At 40.7% G+C, this 19986-nt stretch overlaps 2 protein-coding genes across 2 annotated transcripts in view; one reads left to right on the top strand and one right to left on the bottom strand.

The window, feature by feature from the left end:
* LOC110956086 (contactin-associated protein-like 2) overlaps positions 1-4903 on the bottom strand; it is a 32501-nt gene extending 27598 nt beyond the window's left edge. Inside the window, exons 1-10 of the mRNA XM_051953534.1 lie at positions 4887-4903; positions 4669-4765; positions 4383-4541; positions 4050-4270; positions 3736-3872; positions 3566-3659; positions 3120-3452; positions 2835-3006; positions 2516-2643; positions 2045-2385 (exon numbers count right to left, since the gene is read on the bottom strand). Of these exons, the coding sequence (XP_051809494.1) occupies positions 2045-2063 (19 nt within the window). The 5' untranslated portion in view covers positions 2064-2385; positions 2516-2643; positions 2835-3006; ... (5 more) ...; positions 4669-4765; positions 4887-4903. The remainder of the gene's footprint in view (positions 1-2044; positions 2386-2515; positions 2644-2834; positions 3007-3119; positions 3453-3565; positions 3660-3735; positions 3873-4049; positions 4271-4382; positions 4542-4668; positions 4766-4886) is intronic.
* Positions 4904-14693: 9790 nt separating this feature from the next.
* The window catches only part of LOC127535505 (NADPH oxidase 5-like), a 6972-nt gene continuing 1679 nt past the window's right edge, over positions 14694-19986 (top strand). Inside the window, exons 1-5 of the mRNA XM_051953693.1 lie at positions 14694-14702; positions 14969-15119; positions 16149-16359; positions 18081-18318; positions 19606-19759. Coding sequence (XP_051809653.1) covers positions 14694-14702; positions 14969-15119; positions 16149-16359; positions 18081-18318; positions 19606-19759 — 763 coding nt within the window. The remainder of the gene's footprint in view (positions 14703-14968; positions 15120-16148; positions 16360-18080; positions 18319-19605; positions 19760-19986) is intronic.

The following is a 19986-nucleotide window of genomic DNA, read 5'->3' as shown; positions in this document are numbered from 1 at the left end:
GCAATAAGTTCCAGTGATCATTGTCCCTTTCAACCACATCACCAAAAATAAGTGGGGTATTGCGTAGAATACACCATGACTGAATTGCACTTAAACCTAAGTGCTTACTGTTGTCCTCAATTTTTAAGTGGCTCGGTTTGTTTTTACGTTCCATGTGACCATAATTAAAACTCTGTATCCTATCTGACAATGTGTTCATAGACATGTAACCATTTTTAAGCAGATACTGAAAAAACAGCTTTAGCTCATACTGCACGACACCCTCCAACAAATCATGCATTATATCAACTGCAAAATTATCTGTACACTGAAAATACTGTAATGAATTAAGCACACAAGGTTTTTTAACACCATAAACAGTAGGTAGAGCAGGATCTTCACTTAGTGCATTACAGTGTTCGATATGAAGCTCTCTGGAGCGCAGAGTAATTCTTGGATTATCCTCAGAAATAATGGACTGAATTTCTTCCTTATCTGTCAGACAGAACCTACAAAAGTATGTTGCACCGAAAGATTCAACAAAGCCAAGCACACTATTTAAAGCAAGATTATCTCCCGTGACTTGAATTACAGAGCCAAACACCGGTTCATCAATAAATGGAAGTTGGATTCCTTCAGTTTCTAAAATTTTCAAATCATCAATTAGAGGCTTTAATATTTCTTCAAAACCGTACGTCTTTAAATCTTGGGTGTAGAAAAGAGCTGCAAGATGTATGTTCATTAGCACAGAGTTCACCTTGGGTGGGAAGTTTTTTAAAGTAAAATAAACACAACCGAGTTTATGGATCCCCTTCTTAGAACCCAACGGATTAGCCGTTTCAAAATCATCGTAGTAAAGTAAAATTTGCAGAGCATGTCTCTGTTGTGAAAAAAGAGGATGGTTTTGGAAATAAGACCCATCGTTAATGTCTTTGTATGTCCCCTTCTTACATTGTTTCTCTTGCAGGAAGCATTCTCTTATCTCACCGTTTTTGAAAATTGATTTCAGTGTACCTAAAATGGGTACATACATGTACTTGTCTGTTACAGGAATCTGACTATATACACCTGTAGTTCTGTTTCTACGTGTATCCATTCTCACACCAAGAACAAACTCTTTAGGTTCAACTATTTCCCATTTTTCATCATAATATTTTTGTCTCTTCGTCTGTGTGTTAAATTTTGAAAAGGGATTGTCTAATTGATTTAAACAGTGCTCTACTTTCTTATAAATTTCTGAATCCTTAGTTTCAGAGGACAATGTTTGGAGAACTGCTTCTTGTGCTCGACTCTGAACATCACTAATAACTTCCTCCATTGAACAAACTATTGTCTGGATAGTGCTTTGAGAACAACCAGAGGTTTGTAAGTGTGAAACAACTGAACCACACATTCCTTCAAGTGAGTTCTGTGTAATTACAGGGGGAACATGTAACATGGATGCAGCAGAAGTTGTTGGCTGTTCACTTAAAGATTCAAACTCAAAATGCCTTTGTGTGGCCACTTCCAGATTAGTATCAACCAGTTCATCATGGTTCTTATGAACAGTCTTTAGGTGCTTTCTGAAGCCACTGAATGTACAAAATGATGAAGGACATCCTTGCTCTCCATATTTCAAACGCAAGTTTTTAGCTGGATACAGTCCATGCTGAAATTTTAAATGTTGACAAAGAACTGAACACTTTTTGTGGTGCTTTTTACAAACAAAACATGTGAACATACTCAGACAGTAGGGCTGTCACTTTTCATTTAAACATAGTGTGAAAAGTCTGCATTCGAACGGTAATGACCCGCTTGAGCGCCTGTATAAATGCATCAGAGTATTTGAAGGAGTTTCCCTTGTGAGGCAGCAGAGGGCGCTCTAAAACGTTTTCATAAACTTGACCTATTGCACTTTTGACCTCACAGTAAACAAAAAACAACATGTAGTAAAGCATCGGTCCCAAGTGGACAATTACGACACCACCACAAGATATTCGAATATCTTTTAACAAACTGCACGTAATTTTAAACGTTTTCGAACCCAATTTTTGTACAATTTGACAGCTGTATCAGACAGACTGACCTTTGTGAACTGGTGGCATTTTAATAGTCTTGCAGTAGTTTGGCCCTCAGTTCCTTGACTCGTGGGGTTTCCTTTGTGGTTCCAACATCAATGTTGTATATTGTTGTTTGGATGAAAGTGTAGAATGCAGAAAGTGCTTCATCATAGGAGAGGCTGAAGACATAGTGAGTCTTGAACAGCACATCAAAAGCAGCCACCGATGTCTGAGCGCTGCATGGGATAGCTTTCTGGTCCACAACAATGAAGAACCTTGTGATTTTCTTCTTTTGCTCTCCGATGCAAAGGAGGAAAGGCTGCCTTGCATCGACTTTATCCAGGAATGTAGTGAGGCTGGCTCCTTCCTTTAGTTTGAATGACACATTATGCATAGACTTAGCATAATGTACTAGATACACAGCAAGAATTATTCTTACAGTCCAATCTGCACCTCACACTTCTCACACGTTAGTACAAAAAGCTGATGGTACAAACCTTAATGAATCTGACAACATGATTGGCTGCCTGTGCTGAGCTCATCTTGGGAGTTTTTTTCTGGCCTTTTGATGTGGGGGGCAGAAGATGCAACAGCAGCAGGAGAGCAGACATGTCACTATCCCAGCCTTGAAGACAAATATTTGAGACAGACAACCAAACCATTGTAAAACGTTATTTCTTGCTTACTACAGATATTTACCATTTAACCAAAATGATACCAAAAACCACAAATATAGCTTTGGATGACTGTTGCATATTGGATTTATTGAAATGGGCAATAGATTGTATGTTGGATACAGAAAAACTTCATATTTACCGTAGTCATTCTCAACCTCAAGATCAGAAACAGCCAGCAGCTCTTCAACGTAAGAACTTGAGGGAACACTCTGGCATTCTGTGACGACTCTGTGCTTGAAATCTGAAGACCACCTTGCAAGAAACCTTCCAGAGACATGGTCCCCAAACATCATGGAAAAATCCTGTTCAATCTTTAAACAGAGGCACAATGTCCACATGCAGCTTACTAAAACACACTTTGCATTAGAAGGAGTCAGTTTTCAAATAATTTGTAATAAAAATAATAATCTCTACATATTCCTACCAGTCCTGCTGTATCAAGAAAACGAGGGAAGACATCCAACACTGAAGCTGTTGCATCATGGTCATGAACCAGCTTCTGTCTGTAGTCAAAGGTGGCTCTCATCTTCTCTCTAACCACAGATGTGTCCATCGAGTGTCTCATTATGGAAAGAGCCTCCTTGCACTCCTCACCAAGAAGCTGATCACCAGTTAACAGAGATTCTCGATGGGTTGTCGGGCTGTCCTGGAAATCAGGCCTGGAACACTCACGGAAGCCATCACAGGTGTTGCGTTGTACCGTCTTGAGTCTCCATGCAAGATAGCCAGTATTGGCCTGAGGATCATAGTAGTGTTCCTGCATGCACACATCAAATATAAAGTAGTAGTGAAAATAATACATTTTTACCTAGTCATATGGCATAAGTTCTACAACACATTTTTGGACTTCAAAGGCACATTAAAACTTACATATCCATGTTTTGAGTAAGGATCTTGGAGATATGGAAAAAGGGTCACAATTCCAAGTGCATAACTGGCCCGGACATGCATTGGTGGAATCCTCCTTTTAGAAACAAATTATTTATTAGATGTGTCCAGTCGTGTTCTCATTTGCCAGTGTATTAAAAATTATTTCTTACCCGTATGTTTCTATCATTTCTGCAACCAGAATGTTGACCATCTGCTTGCGTGTCACAACTGACAGTGTTTTGGTTTTGTTATACTCTCTGAAGATTTCTTCACCCTTCGGATTAGAGCTCAGAGCAGTTTCAACCCTCTGCAAAGACAACATTTTTTTTTCAACCCTTAGCTTCATGCTTCAAATTAATTGACTACATTTGGTTAAATTTAGTTTCACATATTACATTAAACCAATTTAAATAGTTCAAGTGCTGCCTCTTATCTAGCACCAATTTTATGATCTGATACATGTGTAGCAGGTTTCAAGGTTTACCTGTCTTGCTTCATCACGATCCAACTCTTTCCTGGCCCTCTTCCTGTTCTTTGTGGTTGGGAGGATAATAGTAGAATCTGATGAATTGGAAGACGCCGGTGACGGTGCTGCGAAGTCTGGCGTAGAGGCTGGTGATACCGGGGGGACTGGCAGTGATGCAGGAGATGGTGATGAGTCTGGTATTACAGATGAATCTGATTCATCCAATACAATACAAATGTCTAAAAATAAAGTTTAGAGAGGAATCAATTAAAATTAAAATGATTAATTTATTGATTGGTGAATGATTAAAAAAAACAAACACAAAAAACAAACAAGACAACATAACCTTACCCGTTGCTGGATGCTGGCGATATCCAACCTTGAAGTTTCTCACCCCTGACTTGACCAGCTCATCGAATGTGTCGGCATCAACCTCGGTATCTGATGTGTCAGTCAAGCTGAGCACACCTTCAGTCTCAAGTTGGGCCTGCAGACTAAATTTGTCCGATACTGGGAAAAATGGCATAAAAGCTTAAAAACAAAACAGACACACTACAATAATGAAAATATTCTCTAAAATGGCCCGTAAGGCTCTTTTTTTTCTTTTCTTTTTAGCTTAAAATGTGTGGAGACAAACCTTCTTGAAGAAACTTCTGGAAGTCAAAGTTTTCAACAATTTGGGGAACTTTTATGTATTTTTGGACTCCTCCGTATTCCACCTTTGCCAGCATTTTCTATATGAATTCAAAGACAGGATAGCTTAATGAACAATTTATCTGATATACTGATATTAAATGAAAAGTCAATGTGAGCAAATATCATGCAGCTTAGCCCATTATTGTAAAAATATCTTACCACATGAAATGTCAGGAGACATTAATGCATCTACACATGTTAAAAGACAGACAGATAAAAAATTAAAATAAATAATGTTATTTTCATGTCATTGAGGGAACCAACATTGCAGTGTCTACCAAGATAAACCATATGACACTTAGAAATACAACTCTCTCTTAAAATAATAGTGATATGTGAGTGTGACCCAGCTAGAAAGACACCATGCCGTTTTGGCACCATAAACATGAGCACTCTGTCAAAAACAGCAATTTCACGGTATGTGGTTGATACTGACAAAACGTTATATTATACTTCACCAAGAACTGTGCTATTTTCGCAACAAAAAATATCGAAATCACTTTGGACGAAGAGCTTGCTAGCGTTAGCACGCTAACTAGCAATTCCGAACAGTTAGTATCATTTTATCACGTTTTATATCTATGGTTACAAACGGCATGACTCGTTTCACTCATCTTAACTTACCGTTTACTGCCATTACTCAGTTTTTATGTTACAGTGAGACCAGCATGCATGCTAACCGTTAGCTCATTAAGCAGGTGTTCGGGTGGTTAGGATAGTTACAGCGTGACAAGTTACCGTGGCACTACTGAAAAGCGACCGGGCGCCTTTAGAGTAATATTAATGTAAAATACAACAAATTACCTCATGTACTTACCGAACAATGCGGCCGTTTAAGTTGAGACGTTGCTCTCTCTTCAGCAGACGATTCGACGCAGTCGAGATATAAGGCGGTGTAAGGGGGAAGGGCGGCGTTGACACTTAGAGTGTGAAATACAGGATCAGTGTTTAGAGTAAGAAATTCGGAGTTAATATTTAAACATTAACACTTACAGGTTTGATTTAGTGACACTTCCTTTTTACACTCGGTTTTGACAACAACTATTTATCGACTGAGAGTTAATTATATTGCATTTAACTCTATCTAGAGTATAATTAACTCTACTAGTGTATGTCAAGTTTAACACCAAGAATTCAACACTTCTCAATTTGCTGTGTAGATACATGTATGACGTTTGCAACGAATAAAAAAAAAAAGCGTGAAAATCAGTTTAATATTCAGAGTTAAGATGGATTAAATGCGCTGTCAAACAGTGCTGAGTGGCGCGGGTGACCGGACCAAGATGGCGGCCCCACCACTCGTCTGTGGCGTCTACTCTTTATATATGTCTATGCAGCAGATGGCTTGCTAAAATGGACCGGCAAAGTCGAAGCGCTCAGGCAAGTTATTTTTAAATTCATTTTAATGAAAACTATAAAATATTTATTTGATCATATACCTGGTTTTAAACATACATGAACACCATACAAAATGTATTTATATATCCCTGTATTTTCTTTGTTTTGTTTTGAGAACGACTTATATCATTAATAATCGGATGCTATCCTCATCAGGAAGTGGTACTGAAAATGTTAAATATAAGCATTCTTGTTTCAGGTTATGTTTAATTAGTTTTATCAGTCATCCTGACTTGGACCTTGACTATCTAAACTTCATGTGCACCCATGAATTGATGATTGAACTGATGGAATTACTTGCTCATTTTCTATGTTCTGTCTAACCAGACAGCACAGTTCTATTAAGCCATGTACTATATCCAATGGCAACTCTATCTGGTCTGCTAATGCGTCAGCAAGTATCAATTCATGGGTGCACATGAAATTTAGATAGTCAAGATCCAAGTAAGGATGACTGATGACATACTGAAACTTGGTTTGCAGTCTTTCAAAGATATGACGTCTGAGCAGGGTCTGTTGGAAAAGAAAGCAGTGCATATTGGTGCATTGTCTTATCCGAGTGTACTGACCTCATTTGCACATTAAACATAACCTGAAACAAGAATGCTTATATTTAACATTTTCAGTACCACTTCCTGATGAGGATAGCATCCGATTATTAATGATATAAATCGTTCTCAAAACAAAACAAAGAAAATACAGGGATATATAAATACATTTTGTATGGTGTTCATGTATGTTTAAAACCAGGTATATGATCAAATAAATATTTTATAGTTTTCATTAAAATTAATTTAAAAATAACTTGCCTGAGTGCTTCGACTTCGCCGGTCCATTTTAGCAAGCCATCTGCTGTCCCGCTGCTAGCTTCTGGATGGTGACATTGTTTTCTCCACCAGCACACCTCAAAGAGCAGTGTTCGAGGCCGCTATTATTATACAATTGTGACATTGTCACCTAAGTAATAAAATTAAAAGAAACATTAAAAGAAATAAAGAACCATAAATAACATGATGAAAACAAAATGAAAGTTTTCTGGTCTTTGTGCATGATGTTCCCTGTGCTAAAAATGTATTTAGGTAGGTGGGATAATAAACAATTCCAAAATAGTAATTAGAAAATGTGGTAAACAAAGGTTATATAAGGAGGATGTGGCGTAGAGGAACGGGGGAGACACGGCGTGAGCGGGAGTGACAGGAGGCTGCTGAAAGGAAAGGAGTGTGTAAAGTTAAAAAAAGAATGAACGAAGGCCTAAGACATTTTAATAAGGTTGGAAAAAGACTATTGAACCTGTAAAGAGCCCAGATCCTACCGGAGCCGACCAGACGTACACTCCCGGCCGTCAACATCTTGACGCGGACGCCACCCCAAGAGACAAAGGGATCCTTCACTTAAGGATTATCTCCTCTGCACCCGGGATATTGGTGAGATCCACCCTGTTTGAAACTCTTTTTTTTTTGGTATACCAGTATTTTCTTTAACGATCGATCGCTTCTTTTTTTTGTTAGCGGAACTTTCTTTTTTGGGTCGGATTACCGTGTTGTTGTTGTTTTTTGCATCGAACGGACGGAGGAAAAGCCGCCGGCGTGAGGACCTTTCGGGATAGAAACTTTCTTAAAAGAGTATCTGAAGTGGACCATTTGACTGAAAACTTTGTATTTCGTTAGGGAAGGACTCTTACTTAATTTAGAAAGCATAAAGGTTTAGTTTCTATTTGTAATCTTGTGGCAATGTATTTTTTTGTATGGGGAAACAGCGGGTTTTTTTGGAGTAAAAGATGGAAGTAAAGAAACTTAAGAAATTTTAAAAGAGAATCCGATTGTGTTTATCAGCTGCATTACTACTGATAGTGACAATTAACTTTTATTTTTTTCTGAGATGAACCCCTTGGTGAAGTGACCTCTGCTTGGAAAAGTTGGAGTGTTACAGATGGTGGCCCGTACGGGGAACAGAAAAAGGAAGTAGACTAAATAAAAGTTTACCCGAACTGTAAAAATTGCTGTTTAAATTCTAAGCAAAACGAACATATTTTTTTTTCGTTGGACTGAATATTGTTGACAACTTGTGCACAACTTGTCCTTCAGAAATTTGAGTGGGTTTGACACAAGACATTTGGAAAAATAAAAATAAATAAAATAAATCAACATATAGGTAGATATAAATATATTTATTCATATATATACATAAACAAAGAAGGAAAAAAGAACAAACATGGATAATGAAGAAGCCCTGATAGTACTTGATAATGCATCTAGTCCTATAAATGTTGACAGGAATATAGACAATGACACCAGAGTTTCTACTCCAAATGCTGGGCTTGAGGACAGGGAGGAGTCTCTGAAGAGAGCTTCTGATGCTTGGGTGACTAGACGGAATCCTGTAGGTGAAGTCACATCTTTAATAAGTTCTCTGTATTTATCTGACCAGGATGAGCGAGATGAGAGGGATGAACAGGAGATAGAGGCAGATGTTTCTGCTTATTTAAATCTCCCAGTTTTGACATCCATCAGCACAGACTTAGGAGTAGTCATTGATAAAGTAAAGTCCCTGGAGGTTGATTTCAGAGATTCTGTTAGCAGTGCCATTAACAGGGAAGAGAACATCAGAGGTTATATAGACAGGAGCTTGGAAGCGCTTGAACATCGCATGATGACCACCCTGAGGAACTTTGAGGAGCAGCTGGTGGAGTGTCTGCAACGACGGGATGAGAAGTGGAAAATGGATCTTGAAAGGCTGAAGCGCGCCAGTCTCAATACAATCCAAAGATCTTTTTACAGCACAGGATTGCGTTTCCAACCAGGTAATGTGCGTTCCTCCTCATGCCAAACAGCTCCTGATGACCCTGTCTCAAAAGCAAACAAATACACGGGATACTCACCAGCAGTAGTTAGTCCAAGCATGGCCTCTGTGGATACTCCAAACCCCATCTCTCTGCATGGAGGTTTAGCTGCAGGACCTACAACTCCCTGTTCTGCTGTAACACAGCCTAGCACCAGGCCTACATGTGCTACTGATCAGATGCAATCTCAGACTGCCTCTCATTCCATCAGCACCAGTCCCGTTATTCCTTCAACCAGCCAAGCTACTAGGGTAGTTTATTCAAAGCCTGCTGTACATATGGATTTTCCATCTTTCAGTGGCAGCAAAGAAGTGGCAGATATCCTAAATTTTATTGATCAATGCGAAACTTTTCTTGCTGTTAGACCTCTGAGTGATGCTGAACTGGTTGGAGCTTTATCAAGTGTTCTTAAAGGCCCAGCACACAGTTGGTGGACTGTTGCTAAGTGCACTGTTCACAATTGGGCTGATTTCAAACAGGCCTTCAATGCTGCTTTCCTGCCACCAGATTACCTCACAGAAGTAGAGGAGAAGCTCAGAGACATGATTCAACTACCTGATCAGTGTGTAAGGGATTTTGCTTACGATTATCGGGCTCTCTGTCTAAGGTGGAAGCCTGATATAACAGAGGCAGAATTAGTGAGGAAAATTCTCAATAATTGTAACCCCAGAATAGCAGGTTGCCTGAGAGGCACTGTCACCAACGTGGAGCAGCTAGTCTCCATTGGTACTTTGGTGGAAAAGACTGTACAGCTGCCAAGGAGTATTGGGGCAAGGTGGATCAACAAAAAGCAAAAGTGAAGATGTCAAAGAAACCCCAAGAGAAATGGTCCACAAAGAAACAGGCTGATGTTGTAACCATCGTACAGCGGGGAAAGAAACAGCCTCCAACTCTCCTGCATGTCCCCATAGAAGTGAGGGGTGTACAGTGTAAGGCCGTTTTTGACACTGCTTGTACATTCTCGCTCATGCGACACAGTCAGTGGCTGGAGCTGGCCCGGGAGGATGAACAACTCAAGCCAAGTGATAATCAAAGCTTTGCCTTTGCAGATGGGAAAACGTCCCATGAGGCCATGGGAAAGGTTCAACTTCTTTACAGTTGGCATGATGTGATGTGGTCATTAGAAACGTACATCATTGCCGACAAACACCTGGCCTTACCCATCATTTTAGGCTTAGATTTCTTGATCAAGACCTCAACTATTATTAATTTGGGCGACAACACCTATGGAGTGAAAGGACCTCGAGGCTATACCTTTTACCCCTTCCTTACTCAGCCTACAGAGAGCCATGACACCCGTCCCAGTGTAAGTCTCATTATGGCCCTTCCAAGAACTGAGACAGCTGTCAGTCATGCTGAGACAGTCCCAGAATTTATAGACCATCCCCCAGAGGTTAGGGAACTCTTGAAGGCTTGGCCGAAGGTGTGCTCTGGTAAATTAGGTAAAACCACCGTGGAGGAGCACAAGATCTTTACCACAGATGAGGTACCGATCCGCTGTAAAGCATATCGCGTATCTCCTTTCAAACGTCAGATCATCATTGAAACAGGTAGAGCAAATGCTCAAGGATGGCATAATTGAGCCTTCCCAATCACCCTGGGCCTCTCCTGTGGTCTTAGTCCAAAACCTGATAAGACACCTCGGTTTTGTGTAGATTTCAGGCTCTGAATGCTAAAACTCTTCAGGATGCGTATCCCATGCCCATTATCCACGATCTTTTGGAATCTATGCATGGAGCAGCTGTCTTTAGTACCCTTGATCTAAAATCTGGGTACTGGCAAGTGGCGATGGCTGAAGACAGCAAGGCTAAGACGGCAGTTATCACACCAATCGGGCTCTACCAATTCAGATCAATGCCTTTTGGCTTAAAAATGCTGGCGCCTCATTTCAGAGACTTATGGAGAAGGTTTTGGGTGAGCTGAGAGGGAAATCTGCTTTGTGTACATTGACGATGTGATCGTGTTTTCACCCACTCCAGATCAGCATCTAAAGGATTTAAATGCAGTGATGGAAAAGCTCCACAAGGCCAACCTTACACTAAATCTTAAGAAATGTCACTTTTTTCGTCAAGAACTGAAATTCCTAGGACATGTGGTGTCAGGAAAAGGGGTCCAGGTGGATCCGGAAAAGACACTGGCAGTGACGGCATACCCCACACCAAACCAATATCAAAACATTGCAGCGATTTCTTGGTCTGGTGGGGTGGTATCATAAATTTATAGCACATTTTGGCTAATATCGCTTCACCCTTGCATCGGCTGACAAGAAAGGAGGTGGAATGGTCCTGGACAGAGGAATCTCAACATAGCTTTGACCAGCTAAAACAAGCTCTGGCCGAGGCTCCCATTCTTATACAGCCTAACCACTCACTTCCATTTGAAGTACACACAGATGCTAGTGAGGTAGGCTTGGGAGCAGTCCTGGTGCAAAGGGACGAGGAAGGTGAAAAGGTGATAGCTTTTGCCTCAAGGGGGTTACGAGGAGCTGAGTGTAATTACTCTACCTCAGAGAAGGAGTGTCTGGCTGTGGTCTGGGCAGTTGAAAAGTGGCATCATTACCTTGAAGGGAAAGAGTTTACAGTGTACTCAGACCATGCTGCACTGACGTGGGCCTTCAATTGTCCCAAAACAACATCACGCTTGACACGTTGGATCCTGCGTCTCCAACGATTCCAGTTTAAGGTCTGCTACAGAAAAGGTCTGCAAAACATTGTGCCAGATGCACTGTCGAGGGCAGTCTCTCCTCACGACAACTCTCCTGCTTATGTAGCCGTTAACATCTCCAAAAATTCCTCTGATCTCCCAACATCGTTGGCGGAGATTCACAAAGCTCAGGAAAAGGATCCTGATATCATGGACATGGTTAAAGATCTCACCAATGTCAACAGACCTGGAAGGGTAGTCTTCACTACTTGTCAGGGACTTCTGTACAGAAAGTCCCCATTGAGAGATGGAGGTGATAAATATCAGCTGGTGGTTCCAAAGGATCTGGTACCTTGTTTCCTTGATTATTTTCATGATCACCCTTTAAGTGGACATCTGGGCAGACTAAAGACTCTGCTGCGCATTCTTGAGGTGGCTTGGTGGCCAACGATCAGAAAGGATGTCTGGGCTCATGTCAAATGCTGTCGTACATGCCAGTCCTACAAAGCTGAAAACCAAAACCAGTTGGTTTCATGCAATCAACCAAGGTTGAGGCACCTTGGGAGAAGCTTGGGATGGACCTCATGGGACCTTTTCCCCAGAGTAAAAAGGGAAATCGGTTTCTTCTGGTCATTGTGGATTATTTTACAAAGTGGGTTGAAAATGTTTCCCCTAAAAGACAGCAAGGCTCATCGCATTACAACTGATTCTGAAGGATGAGATCTTCACCCGCTTTGGTGTCCCACAGGAGCTAGTGTCAGATCGTGGACCTCAGTTCACTGGCCATGAGATGGCTAACCTATGCAGGTCCTGGGGAGTGACCCAAAAGTTCACCAACAAGTTACCACCCCCAAGCCAATCTCACAGAACGGTCCAACCGCACCATCAGACCATGATAGCCTCTTATGTGGGAGACCAGCATAACAACTGGGATAGTGGATTAGAGAATTTCGTTTTGCCATTAAATGCTGCACAACATGAAACTACTGGTAGAACTCCTGCAGAATTGGCACTTGGAAGGACGCTTAAGGGCCCCTGGAACGGATGATCTGTACATCCCCTTCTCCTCACCAGTCTCCTTACAAATTGCTAGAGAGGCAAAAAGAAATGACAGAACAAGTCAGAAAGAGAGTGGGAGTTGGTCAGGCCAGACAAGCCAGGTAACTATAATACCCGAAGGAAGAGGTGCACAACTCTTTCCGGGAGGACCAGGTCTGGGGTCCGCATGCACCCGCTATCTAAAGCATCCGATAGTTTCTCAGCTAAACTTGCGCCTAAATGGTCAGGCCCAGCTACAATAGTGAGAAAGCTAGGCCCAGTCAACTACCAAGTACAGTGGAATGACCTAAACAAGAGGTTAGACACAATCAACACGGTCAATCTGAAACCCTACTTTGGGGTTCAGCCTCCCTCAACCTCGGCTGGGGGGGGGGATCTGTGACATTGTCACCTAAGTAATAAAATTAAAAGAAACATTAAAAGAAATAAAGAACCATAAATAACATGATGAAAACAAAATGAAAGTTTTCTGGTCTTTGTGCATGATGTTCCCTGTGCTAAAAATGTATTTAGGTAGGTGGGATAATAAACAATTCCAAAATAGTAATTAGAAAATGTGGTAAACAAAGGTTATATAAGGAGGATGTGGCGTAGAGGAACGGGGGAGACACGGCAGCGGGAGTGACAGGAGGCTGCTGAAAGGAAAGGAGTGTGTAAAGTTAAAAAAAGAATGAACGAAGGCCTAAGACATTTTAATAAGGTTGGAAAAAGACTATTGAACCTGTAAAGAGCCCAGATCCTACCGGAGCCGACCAGACGTACACTCCCGGCCGTCAACATCTTGACGCGGACGCCACCCCAAGAGACAAAGGGATCCTTCACTTAAGGATTATCTCCTCTGCACCCGGGATATTGGTGAGATCCACCCTGTTTGAAACTCTTTTTTTCTGGTATACCAGTATTTTCTTTAACGATCGATCGCTTCTTTTTTTTGTTAGCGGAACTTTCTTTTTTGGGTCGGATTACCGTGTTGTTGTTGTTTTTTGCATCGAACGGACGGAGGAAAAGCCGCCGGCGTGAGGACCTTTCGGGATAGAAACTTTCTTAAAAGAGTATCTGAAGTGGACCATTTGACTGAAAACTTTGTATTTCGTTAGGGAAGGACTCTTACTTAATTTAGAAAGCATAAAGGTTTAGTTTCTATTTGTAATCTTGTGGCAATGTATTTTTTTGTATGGGGAAACAGCGGGTTTTTTTGGAGTAAAAGATGGAAGTAAAGAAACTTAAGAAATTTTAAAAGAGAATCCGATTGTGTTTATCAGCTGCATTACTACTGATAGTGACAATTAACTTTTATTTTTTCTGAGATGAACCCCTTGGTGAAGTGACCTCTGCTTGGAAAAGTTTGAGTGTTACAAGGTCTAATTAGCTTCTTTTAGCTCCCGATAGCTCCTGTTCGCTCCTAATTGTGCTGCTAGCTCATGTAAGCTATATAACGTTACACTTAGCTGCTGTTAGCTCCTAATAGCTTCTGTTTTCCGCTAATTGCGATGCTAGCTCATGTTAGTTATAGAAAGTTACACTTAGCTGATGTTAGCACCTAATCGCTCCAGAAATCTTCTGTTTGCTCCTCATCGCTCCAGTGATCTTACGTTAGCCACAGAAAGCTGCAGTTAGCACCTGTTAGCTCTAAATGTTTCCTATTAGTTCCTAATTGCTCATTTTAGCCCATGGTAGCTACAGAACGCTCCAGTTAGCCGCTGGTGGTTCCAGATATCTCCTATTTGCTCCTAATTGGCTACTCTCAGATGTACGTCACTTTGGCTAAAAGCGTCTGCTAAATGAAATTGTTGAATTGTAGAAGTGTAATTGCTACTTTTCGCTCAAGCCTGTTACAGGAATCTCCTGATGTTAGCTCCAGATAGATCCGCTAGCTTCTAATCACTCCTGTTTGATCAGGTTAATCACTGAAAACTCCAGGTAGCTGCTGTTTGCTCCAGATATTTCCTGTTCACTCCTATCAACTCATGTTAGCTACTGCAAGCTCCAGTTAGCTACTGTCATCACCACATAGTTGTGTAATTCTGATGGTTCCTGTCAGTTCCTCTAAGTGTCTGTTAGCTTAATTTTGCTACAGCAGGCTCCAGTTAGGTCCTTTCAGCATCTTTGAGCTCCAGCTAGCTCTTGTTAGTTCCTATTAGCTTCAAATAACTCCACTTGGCACATGCATGTATCAAATGTCTCCATAATCTAAGAATAATGGAAAAGTTCCCTCATTAAGTTTCATGCTGCTGTACGTGATTGTTGTACAGGATAGGATGGGAGCTAAATGAAAATAATTTAACGTGTATGTTGTGTGCAGTCTTTCTTCGCCGAGCGTTTCTTCGCTCTGTTCGACTCAGACGGCAGCAGCTCCATCAGTCTGGATGAGCTGCTCGAAGCTCTGGACCTTCTAATCCACGGCAGCGAAACCGACAAGCTGAGATTCCTGTTCCAGGTCTACGATGTGGATGGTCGGTACTCACCGTGCAGAAACAACGTCTTCTAGTATATCCTCAACCTGCTTCATGTTTCTACAAACTGTTCAGATCTTTTTTGATGAATGATGTTTTTGGTTCGTAAAAGTTACAAAAAAGTTTTAGTTTTATCCGACCAAATCCCAACCTCCAAATTGATTTTTTAAAAATATCTAGTAATTCAAATAATTACAAAGAAAATACAGAAAATTTGCAGTTTTTGAAAAATTTCGAAGACGTGAATGTTTGATGTCTAAGTTGTTTTTCCATCCAAAGGAGTTTCAGCACTATTTAGTTTGGAACATATTCCTAAAACATCAGCCATACGTGTTCTCACTAGAGATCTCAATTCGAATCCTGGATAAGCCTCCATTTGTCACAGCCTAGCTCAAAGATCGTGAAAAATTACTAGACTTAGATAGTGGCTAATAAGTCATTTACCTCCTGAAAACCAAAACAACAACAAATGTGTACAAATCTGTGCTTTAATCTGATCTATAATTGAGGCCGATGGCAATCAGTGGAGTATTAATTCATTATAAAGCATCAGGTGTTTTCAGCTTTTCAAAGAGCTTTTTTATGTGAAAACAGTGCAGTAAAAGTCCATATTTTCTTCTGAAATCAAATGACTCATATAAGTGCAAGTACCTGTACAATGCAGTAATTCAGTAGGTGTATTTCTTGGTATCTTTTGTCATATTGATTAACTTTCTATCTGGTTCTTAGAGGCTCACCATGTTTGCTACTGCTGTGTGGTTCTTTTTTCTAAACTCACTGATTCTGCTTCTTCTACTGAACTCTCACATGTTTTCTGGAGGTTTGTTCATGTAAAATAACTACTGAATAGGATTTATGTGATAATAGACAGCTGTTTAGGGTTCAGGTTGAGGTAAGGGAATTTCAGGACTTCACTTCCATGAATCTCCTCCTGAAATTTGGACTACATGAAGTCATCATGTTCTTCATCAGATTTCTTCTTATGTTTGGTTTTGGTTTCACTTTCTTCCTGGTTGATTCTCTTTGCAGGCAGCGGTTCCATCGATCCAGACGAACTCAGGACGGTTCTGAAGTCCTGCCTGCGAGAGAGCGCCATCTCCCTGCCGGAGGAGAAGCTGGACGACCTGACGCTGGCGCTGTTCGAGTCGGCCGACAAAGACAACAGCGGCTCCATCACCTTCGAGGAGCTCAAGGCTGAACTGGAGAACTTCCCAGAGGTGATGGAGAACCTCACCATAAGGTAGAACCACCCACCTGTCCTCTGTTATCGTCTGTATGTTTTGTTATTAAAAAACAGGAGGGTCATTCTGTCTCAGTTCACAGAATGCTCCACTGACCATTGTTTATAAAGTGGTGAATGTTGAGGGAGTTGACCATATGTGAAATCTGGGCTCATAGGTAACATTAGTTTTGACCAAATTTAAACCATCGTATAACTGGTTTGTATTATTCTATCAAAGTAGGGTTGTACGTAGGGCTGGGCGATATGGCCAGAAAATAAAATCTCGATTTTTATTTTTTTTATTTATTTTTTTAGTCATCTTGGACAATTACGATTTTAATCAATTTTTGTTGTTTCTTTGCGGTCTGTTTGCTATGGCTAATGCTAGCCATGCCGCACTCCCGTAGCTGCGAGCCCTCTTCCCATTCTTTAGGATGACTCTGCCGGAGGTGCTGAAAGAGGCTAGTTGTGCTGCTACTCTTCGTTTTCACAGTACTTTTGCAAACGTTGCCCATGACTGTAGTTTGCTCTGTGTCAGTCTTGTCAAAGCCGAACCACTTCAATATAATCAATGTAACATGAGGCCCTTTTCTCGTGACCAACTCTTCATCTGCTGTTGTGTCCGCCATGACGGGGTTTTGGCGGAAGGAGATGAGAGGCAGAAGAAAACGCCAGTGCACAAGTCGTGAAAGGCAGAAGAAGAATCTGTATTGTTATATATTTAAGCTCGCCTCAATTTTACGATTTGGCAAATTTTCAAATCGTCCAGTTTATAAAAGGTGAATTAATCAAATTAATTTGATTTATCGCCCAGCCCTAGCTGTACCACTAAAGATCATATGTACATATCAATGACTCTGCTAAATTACAGGACTCAAGCTGCATTATTTGTCAACTTATGGCACTTTAAACATTGATCCACAGCATGGTACTGCCACCACCATGCTTGGCAAAAATCAACATGACCACACCTTAAATACTAATGTTACTTATGACCCCAGATTTTACACAGGTTTTACTAAATAACACATGTATAAATGTGAAAAAAAATCAGACAGATACGAGATGGTCAGATGTGAACTTTTTTTAAAGTTTGGTAAACTGAGATTAAATGACCATAAATGCAAAAAAATGTAATTTTAATATTTTCTCATAAAGTATGCTTCTGACTGGCACGATACTCTGCATTTTTAAAGCTCCTATTGGTTTCAATCACCAGAAAAAAAATCAGCATCGTAGGGTGAATAATACAGGTTTTAGTGGTTGGTGGAATATCGGTGTAGACAGAAACATGGAGATCTTTTGACCAAATTTGCGCCATCATATAACTGGTTTGTATTATTCTATCACAGCAGGGTTGTACTACTGAATATCAGATGTATATATCAATGAGCCTCCCACATTTCAGGACTCTAGCTACATAGTTTCTCAAGTTATGGCACTTTATCATTGATCCACAGCATGATACTGCCACCACCATGCTTTGCAAAAATGAACATGACCCACCTTCTTTAAGAATATTTAACTCAGAAACTAATGTTACCAATGAGTCCAGATTTTACACATTTTACTAAATAACATACGACAAATCTGACAAATGTGAGACGATCAGGTGTAAACTTTTTTTAGAATTTGGTGACTCGACGTAAAAATGACCCAGGAGGCAGATGATCATAAAGAAACGTGACTGAAAGGTTAATTCCAGCATATTCACCCGGCTTTAACCGTCTCCTCCTCAGTGCTGCTAACTGGCTGAAGCCTCCAGAAGTGGACCAGAAGAAGCGTCAGACCCCTCGGTACCTGACCCGGGTCTACTGGCAGAACAACAGCCGGAAACTGCTGTTCCTGTGCGTCTACGCCCTCCTCAGCCTGCTGCTGTTTGTGGGTGCCATGCTGCAGAACAGCCACGGCGGGGCCTGGTTCATGGTGGCCAAAGGCTGCGGACAGTGTCTCAACTTCAACTGCACCTTCGTCATGGTACGACCGCAGCCGGCCCCTAAATACTCTACAAAATAATACCGCAGTACTTCACAGAATAATATTTTAGAAACAAAACGTCTGATTAGTTTGTAAAAGCTAACACTGCTGCAGATGAAACTCCACCGCAGGATTTAAAGTTGTTAAAATGAACTTCAGCAGCTGTAACAGTAAAATGCTACTAAGCTATGCTAAGCTAAGCCCTCTGAAAGGACAAACTATCCAACCCTACAGTGTATAAAATAGTGATAAAAGATTAATCTCTAACTGTTCTGACAAATTATTGATCATTTTTCTAGTAAAATAAGCATAATAGCACTACAGCTAATTATTTTCAATGTCAGCTTATCTGTTCAATGTTTTTTCTCGATTAATTGTTTGTTGTTCAGTTTCAGTTCAAAATATTAATTCAAGCAGTTGGTTATATTTTTATTGATTTATTGGTGCAGCTTTGAGAACACACAATGAATTTCACCCCTGAAAAGCAAGAATTTGTCGAATTTCTTCTTCCTAGCTGGACGATGAGTTGAATCTGGTTGGCTTTTGAAAAGACAAAATCTTAAACAAATTTTTCACTGTTCTGCCTTTAGCCTTTAATAAATTAATAATTGTTGTTATTGTGAATTAAACTCGCAGAGTGTGATGTGTTTCATTGTCCAGCAGAGGGCAGCACAAACCTGCTGCTGCCAAATATAAAGCTGTTTCCGTTCAGGTGGAGGTGAGACGGAACTCTGTGTTTCTGTCTCTGTTCTGTCGGTGTGTGTACTCGAGGAAAGCCTCCTCACTTTATTTTCTTATCTTAACAACAGCAAAAATACAAATACAGAGTTGCCATTTTACAAATACAGAATAGTCATTTACCACATTAACAATGTCAGTCCGATTTCTGATTAATGTTATTGTCACTGAAAAAAATTGCTTTTCTTTCAAAAATAAGGACATTTCTAAGCGACCGCAAACTTTTGAACGGTAGTGTAAGACCAAGTACATTACATTGGTTTAGTACTTGAGTAAATGTACTTTTTCGGTATTACATTATGTACAGCATGCAGTAACATCTTTTAACTCAATCACCTGATTCTTTAAAGGAGCCTCTCCAGATGTGAGTTCATTGTCCAGCCGTTGTTTCTGTTCTTTCTAAAGAATCAGAGGGTTTGACACATGGAGGTTGTAGATTACACCATCAGTCCACTGAGGCTCCACTCAGGTTACTGGATCGAGGTTCTGAGAGTCGTGCTCTGTGCAAACTGAGGTAACTTTGTGACATTGTGCTGTTTCTGTGTTCAGTTGCTGATGCTGCGACGCTGTTTAACGTGGCTGAGGGCGACGTGGGTGGTGAGAGTCCTGCCTCTGGACCAGAACATCCTGCTGCATCAGATTGTCGGCTACGCCATCCTCTGCTACACTCTGGTTCACACCACCGCCCACATCTTCAACTTCGGTGCGAACACACACACACAAACACAAGTCTCAGGTAGACCGACACTTGGACACGAGTCTGACTCAGAAATGTACAGATATCAGAGACCACAGGAGTAAAATGTGGCCTTTAAGGAATGTGACCCCTGAATTAAGATCATGTTCAGACAGAAATTCATCGAGGTTCTTTTTGATCGACTGTATCATTGATTTGAATGTTCAACGAGTTTCTGTCAAACTCTTTGAGAA

The sequence above is a fragment of the Acanthochromis polyacanthus genome, chromosome 9 (assembly GCF_021347895.1).
Source record: "Acanthochromis polyacanthus isolate Apoly-LR-REF ecotype Palm Island chromosome 9, KAUST_Apoly_ChrSc, whole genome shotgun sequence".
Taxonomy (NCBI): domain Eukaryota; kingdom Metazoa; phylum Chordata; class Actinopteri; family Pomacentridae; genus Acanthochromis; species Acanthochromis polyacanthus.
This window is presented reverse-complemented; position numbering and strand designations above follow the sequence as displayed.